At 37.9% G+C, this 7,330-nt stretch overlaps 1 protein-coding gene across 1 annotated transcript in view; it reads left to right on the forward strand.

Moving 5' to 3' along the window:
- The window catches only part of COPB1 (coatomer protein complex subunit beta 1), a 19,111-nt gene that overhangs the window by 4,152 nt on the left and 7,629 nt on the right, over window positions 1-7,330 (forward strand). The window contains 9 exon segments of the mRNA XM_008644886.2: window positions 398-512; window positions 1,070-1,162; window positions 2,353-2,490; window positions 3,478-3,597; window positions 3,984-4,091; window positions 4,182-4,328; window positions 4,748-4,893; window positions 5,898-5,994; window positions 6,615-6,856. Of these exon segments, the coding sequence (XP_008643108.1) occupies window positions 398-512; window positions 1,070-1,162; window positions 2,353-2,490; window positions 3,478-3,597; window positions 3,984-4,091; window positions 4,182-4,328; window positions 4,748-4,893; window positions 5,898-5,994; window positions 6,615-6,856 (1,206 nt within the window).

Here is a 7,330-nt window from a genome sequence, read left to right on the forward strand (position 1 = left end):
AAGTGCAGAAACAATTCACAATCCTGCATGCACAAGACCAAGGCTACCTTTAGTTTTGGAGAACTCAAATATTTATCAATCCTTGGTGTGGTGTTTAGAATTTTTATGTTTGTTTGCCTTTTCTCCTCTATCTGTGGGCATCCTGGGGTTCTACTCCTTACCAGTAGCTCTTTTAATTAGGATTTTTTCTTGTAAAGGAACTTTGAACATCTTATACCCAATCCTGCATGCACAAGACCAAGGCTACCTTTAGTTTTGGAGAACTCAAATATTTATCAATCCTTGGTGTGGTGTTTAGAATTTTTATGTTTGTTTGCCTTTTCTCCTCTATCTGTGGGCATCCTGGGGTTCTACTCCTTACCAGTAGCTCTTTTAATTAGGATTTTTTCTTGTAAAGGAACTTTGAACATCTTATACCTGATGCTCCTGAACTGATCCATGATTTCTTGGTGAATGAGAAAGATGCAAGCTGCAAAAGAAATGCATTTATGATGCTAATTCATGCAGATCAGGTAAGGATACCTGCCCTCAAAATCATTTGGTTTAATAATTGTAAATATGCTGGGTAACTAGCCAGTAGTTTGTTGGTAGTATAAACTGCTTGTATTCATAAAAAACCCATGTATGATAGTGTTAATGCTTTTGTGGGATATTTGGTACTCATAATGTAGGTTTTTAGTGCTCCCTTTATTTTAAAGGAGAACTATGTTTGGTGAAGGTGCTGAAAAATGTGAGCATAACGACATTGAGAAATGCCTCATTATCTACTGTTCTAAAGCTTTTATAGTTGCATGAGAAAGAAATGGCAGTTTCTGTCTAGTGTTTTGGATTATTTGCTTTACAGGCAATTGTCTTTTGTGCCTAATTACCGTTAGTTTGTCTCTCTTTTTGTCCTCTCTAGACGGGATGGATTATTTTGCTCTTCAGGTCTACAGTGTTTTCCTAAATTGTTGAAGTGTTGCATAAAGGCTGTTTCACGTTTTCATTTTTAGAATGTGTTTTGATTTAAAATTCAACCGAGTGAGCAGACTCTGAATAACATAAAATAATTTATCTTCTATTTGTGTAGGATCGAGCTTTGGATTATTTGAGTACCTGTATTGACCAAGTGCAGACCTTTGGTGACATCCTGCAGTTGGTTATTGTTGAACTAATTTACAAGGTAAAAGGGAAATATTGTGGCACATTTAAAATAAATGCACATGTTGGATTATATTAGACTGTTTCTTAAAAGGGATAGACTGTTGCCAGAAAAGGCATCATAGCTGCCTTTTAGTCCATGTCAGGAATATGTCATTGCTTAATACAGCTGAATAAGGTTTGTCTCTTGAAATGATAAAGTGCTCAAGTGTGCACAGTATAGAGCAATATGTCTCACATGATTTGCTGTGATGGGGACTGCGTTATTAGACTGAACTTTGTGGGCATGAGCAGGGTATCTCTTACAGAAGCTGGTAGAGGCTCTGCCTTTCCTTTTGATGGGAGATTTTAAGATGCTGCAGCATAGCGCAGAGTTGTTGAGAACAGCTTTTGAAGAGCTGTTGTAATTAGATTTTTACAGCTGTGAATGATACTTCCTGTCACCATGTGCTGGTTTGGCCAAATTTAGAAATACATCCTCTGAGAGAGGGCAGGTTACAAACCACCCCTCCCCCACCAGGTTCGGGAAAAAAGAAACTTTCTCCTCAAAGGAAAGTGAAGGAGGTAACAACTATTTATTTAACAAACACACGGGAAAAGGACAATAATGCTAAATAATAAAATCCCTCGCTGTGGAGAAAAACCTGGGAAAGCGTTGGAGTCCTCCCTTTGGTCTCCTCGGAGCTGGGGCTTGGCCCAGGGCCAGGCCCTCTGCCCGGTGGAAAGTCCTCCCGATGTGTTCTGATATTGAAGCAGTCCAGCAGAAAAAGGGAAAAAAATCCAGAATTCCAGGAAAAAACAAAAGTTCAACTCTCAGTCTCTCTCTGGAGAAAAAGAAGCTGAAAAGCTGGCCAAAAGCTGTCTGGAAAGCAGCAAGCCAGGTGCTTCCCTCCGCTCTCGCTCTCCTGCCGCAGCTGAAAAAAAGGCCCTATCTCTGTGTGACCCTGAACAAGCTGCAGCCTGCTTTGAAGAAGTTTTGCTCAGGTTTTCCTCCCCCCTCTCAGGCTCAGTTGAAAGACATGGAAAGGCACAAAATTAGTTCCTGGGCATAGGGCAGCAATATGGGATACACATCATAAAGTCATCCCAAGACACACCAGAAAAGGTTGTCACCTTTTGCTTAATTTCTCCTCTCTGTAAGATAGTGGAGCAGGTAAGCTGTAGGATTGCTCTTTTCTTTATGTGCCAACTGTGGATCATTCTTTTATCGAGGTCTGTCATGCAAATCCATCGGAGAGAGCTCGGTTCATTCGCTGCATCTACAACCTGCTGCAGTCCTCAAGTCCTGCGGTGAAGTATGAGGCTGCAGGTACTCTGGTCACACTCTCCAGTGCACCCACAGCAATCAAGGTATGCAAGTGTGGGTTTCAGCTCTTCAGTAGCTTCTAATGCACTGAAATGAACACTGTGCCGCATGTTGGTACTTTGAAGGAGTGAAGGCTTTAGTAATAGAGGCTGTGCAACACTTTTCATGTGAAACACTATCTTAAAGTATCTCTTAGAACTGGTCACAGAAAAAGACTGTGCAGGCCTGGAGCTAGTGGACATCATGTCGCTTTGGTAGGGGACAGGCTTGCATACTCTCCAGAGTGTTGGACCACCCTACAGTCTGCTTGGCCTAGTTAGCAAAGCAGATTACAGCTGAAGATTTCAGAGGTTGGATTAAATTTTTTCCTTGTGAATATGACTCATTTCAGACCAGGGTAGAAGCATAAAACAGTGAAGATTCATGTTGATTACTTTACTGATTGACCTGGGGTTCTTAGTTTTATGTTTGTACAGCTGATTATTTAAGATCACTCAGAAATTTTGAACTTGTATGGAAATTTCAAAGATAGGTTATGCATAGATTTAAAGCGCTGTAAAATAGTAGTTTCCAAAGGTCAGGGGAAGTATGAATTCCAACCTTCTTGGTTTGGCATCCCCATTTTTGTTGAGTAGACACACTGTACATAAAAGCTGTCATTAAAACCGTATCTAGCTAGGCTAACACTGCCAACTCTTTTAAGTTGGTTTTCATGCCCTGTTGCATATTTCAGCTGACCCAAAGCATGTCAGATAATCTATCTTGCGTCTTTCTTTGAATTTGAAATCAAGTCTGTGCATTGTAAATTGATGTCATTGTGAACCTTCATATGTGATTTTTGTAACGTGGTGGTAGACTCAGTTTATGATGGACCAAAAAACTTTAAAGTCTGTGTATCAGGTTAGTTTCTATGCCAACTTTGAGCAGCTGCTTTAATAGTAAAATAGAAGGAGTCTTTTCCTTGATTTTGGAAATTTTCCAGTTTCTGCTCTTCATTACTTAAAAAATGGCTTTGATCCTTTTAATTTTAGGCTGCTGCCCAATGCTACATAGATTTGATTATTAAAGAAAGTGATAATAATGTGAAACTGATTGTCTTGGACCGGTTGATTGAGTTAAAGGAGCATCCTTCCCATGAACGAGTGTTGCAGGTATGTGAGCTGTCTCTTTTCCTGCAAGCCTTAGGAAGGAAAAGCCTTCAATAACAGAGCTTTCAGGTTTTTGCAATGTATGGAGAAAAATACTTCTGAAGTTTCAATTTTCTGTTGGTATGTTTTTGGTCAAAACATATTGGATGCACTTTTATGTTTACGACTTGGTGCTTTTATTGTCTGCATAAGAATTAGCGAGACTTCTGTGTAAATGTAGAATGTATTAAATGAGCACTGGGAAATTCTAATGCCTGTTGTTTGCTTGTCAGTAGATCATATATTATGTATCCAGAAAGGCTTTGAAAATCACTGAGGACTGAAAAATAGAACTGTATGAAAAGGAAGTAATTTAAAACAGCAAAGTACTTCTTTTGTTACTGTTTCAGGATCTAGTTATGGACATCCTCAGGGTGTTGAGCACCCCAGATCTAGAAGTGCGCAAAAAGACCCTTCAGCTGGCTCTGGATCTTGTGTCTTCAAGAAATGTGGAGGAGGTAAATTACATGTACTTTTGATTCATTACACTATTATTTTTCTTTTGAAAAATGTCACTTTTTAAAAATTTGGTTTGATCTTTTCTGCAGCTTGTGATTGTTCTGAAGAAGGAAGTGATTAAAACTAATAATGTGACGGAGCATGAAGATACAGACAAGTACCGGCAGCTCCTGGTTCGGACACTGCATTCCGGCAGTGTTCGCTTCCCAGACATGGCTGCAAACGTTATTCCAGTGGTATGCAAATGTTTCATTACGTTGTCATTAAGTGTGTTATACCTATACTCAACACCTGCAGAATTGCTAAAGCTGAGGTGTTCCTAATAGTGGCTTCACAGAAGCAATGCTATTTTTAATTCCTAAAGAAACATAGGACTTTTGATGCTGTAATTATTTGTCCTCTGAGACTATTTTAAAATATTTTTGAAGAACATGAGCTGAAGAGGACTTTTAAAAGTGCAATAATTTGTATCACTAGAAAAACAATTTGGGATTATGATTATTGATGCTTGTCTGGAATGTACTTAAGGTTGTTTGACTTCAGTTTTGTTTCATGGGAGAACATAAGCAATTTTATTTTTCTAAACATAGAAGGGAAGTATTGTACAAACTTATCTGTGCTGCTGTTTGTGATGACGTTCACCCTTCTGTGGCAGCTGATGGAGTTCCTTAGTGATAACAATGAAGCAGCAGCCGCCGATGTCCTGGAGTTTGTGCGGGAAGCGATCCAGAGATTTGATAACCTCAGACCTCTTATTGTTGAGAAGATGCTCGAAGTCTTTCACGCTATTAAATCTGTCAAGTGAGTCCAAAATATGATATCAAACAGACTTTGGAGCACCTGGTGGCTCACTTGCATTGAATGTATTTTGTCATGAAATATGTACCAAAATCCATGTGACCCACACAGAGAGTGACTGAATCTGAGACATTTTGAGGTAGAGGATTTCTAGGTACAGCTTCCTTCTTGTCTGCTTGTACAAGAGATAAATTGGGTGTTTGTTGCGTTGAATAAAGAAAATAAATTCAATTTTAATTTCTATAATGCAGTTGATAATTGTGATTCCACTTGCTAGGAAATAGCATTGTTGATGAAGGCCAGCCATAAAGTAATATATTGGTTAAAACAGAATTCCTAAAGAATTTACGCTTATAGGCAGCTGGAAATACTGCACATTTATTAGAAAACCCAATCTAACATAGGCTGAGCTTTGCAAACAATAAAGCTGTTTTAGTACCTTTCAGGGCTCTAAACACTTGGTTTGCTGATGGATCTGTAAAAGTGAAGTCAAATGAGAATTTCTCTGTATCAGAAGAGCACTCTGTCATTCTAATACAGAGAAAACTCTGAATCTCATCTCCACTGTAATCTCATTAAATGGGAAAAAAAACCCCTCTGAAGCTTTGCTATTTTTTTCCTAATTTTCATTCTTGTTCTGGTTTTTCATTTTCTTCTGTATAATGGAAAAATTAGTTTGTCTCAGTTAAATGGAGAATTTAGAGCTGACTTTATTCACATGCAGTAGAGTATTTCATTATGATCACAATGAAATTTAATTTTGTGTATGTCAGGATTAACACAGATGGAAATAAATTTGTAGCAGAGAATACATCTAATTTGATGTACTTGTTCGTGAGTTTACTGAGGCCAGAAGGATAATTGCTTTTGATTTAACCTGCTTTTGTCAGTTGTGTCCTTTTGAATTTGTCAAGACTGGCCTTTACCAACTGACCATAAATCAGTTTTCTTGGTGCTAGTTTGAGTATATCATGAAAGCATGATTTAAATTAGTGTTCTTGTTTCAGGATTTATCGAGGAGCGTTATGGATCCTGGGAGAATATTGCAGCACAAAGGAGGATATACAGAGTGTAATGACAGAGGTTCGCAGATCACTCGGAGAGGTGTGTGTACTTTGGGGTTTTTGTGTTTACTGGCTCTTTGTGGTTTGTCCTGCCATTATTTTAAAGTACCTTTTTCTTAGAAAACCACTGGGTTTTCTAAGAAAAAGGTATTTTAGAAAGATCAAGTAAGATGCAGCAGTGTTTTGAGGACTTCTGATGTGTAATGGCATGTGCACAGGAAATCTTAAGTAAAAAGCAGTCAGGGTTTTGCATTTGTTATTCATTTTTTTTCAAGTAGCATACTTGAGCTGAGAATAAATGATGTCTATTAAAAGAAGAGTTGAGAAATTCCTTATTTCAGAAAATTATTGCAAATTGGAAAATTATGATTTAATATATCCAGTAGCAAAGAAAGTATGCTAAGTCTGGGTTGTTCTGAGGAAAAGACTTCTCTGACAAAACCTAATTCATTAATGAGAGTTTTATTGCATGTGTAGGAAGCATCTGTATGTATTTCAACATCTGCTTATCCCCTCAAATTCTCCCCAGAGTGTTGCACTGTAGCTGACCTTTTGCTTATAAAAACTTAAGTAATGCAGGTAATTTTTATTAAAACCTTCTGCAGAAGAAAACTGCATCTTTTATTTTAATTGTAACAATTGCTTCCTGCTCATTTCTAGATCCCAATAGTGGAATCTGAAATCAAGAAAGAAGCTGGTGAGCTCAAACCTGAAGAAGAGGTGTCTGTGGGTCCAGCCCAAAAATTAGTGACAGAAATGGGCACTTACGCAACACAAAGTGCTCTTAGCAGTTCCCGACCTGCCAAAAAGGAAGAAGACAGGTATTTGTGATTTCATGCTTGGCCAGGAATGACTTGGTTAATTTTTATCTTTTTTTATTTGAGTGGTATTATCACTCATACAGAGTTCAGTGGTTGAGGGAATTTCCTGTTTTAAGGTATTATCCCAACTAGATAGTATCCCACAGGAAGTTGCCCAATTGCTTAGGATTTAGTAATCAAAACTTACTGCATAAATAAGAACTTTATTAATTATGATATCCTAAATTCTAGTCGATTTTTCTTAATATGTAAAGCTCTCTCACAATTTTAGTTGGATACAGAGATGTTGTCTTTAGATTAAAACATTTTCTTCCCTTGTTATCACCTTGTACTACTACACCTCTCTCTCCCTAGTCCATGTGGAAATGACTGTGCGACTTGTGAAAATCTTTATATCTGGAAAATTACTTTGAGAAGGAAAAAACCCAACCTTGCGAGGTGTTTCAAGCTTTTTTTGCTTGTACAGTATAAAAGTTAAGGTATCAAGAGAAGTAGGCTGAAGATTGTAATCCAAAAGTAGTTTTCTGAGGATCATTTGTCTTTGCAGACCTCCAT

Source organism: Corvus brachyrhynchos, unplaced genomic scaffold (assembly GCF_000691975.1).
Source record: "Corvus brachyrhynchos isolate BGI_N302 unplaced genomic scaffold, ASM69197v1 scaffold542, whole genome shotgun sequence".
NCBI lineage: Eukaryota > Metazoa > Chordata > Aves > Passeriformes > Corvidae > Corvus > Corvus brachyrhynchos.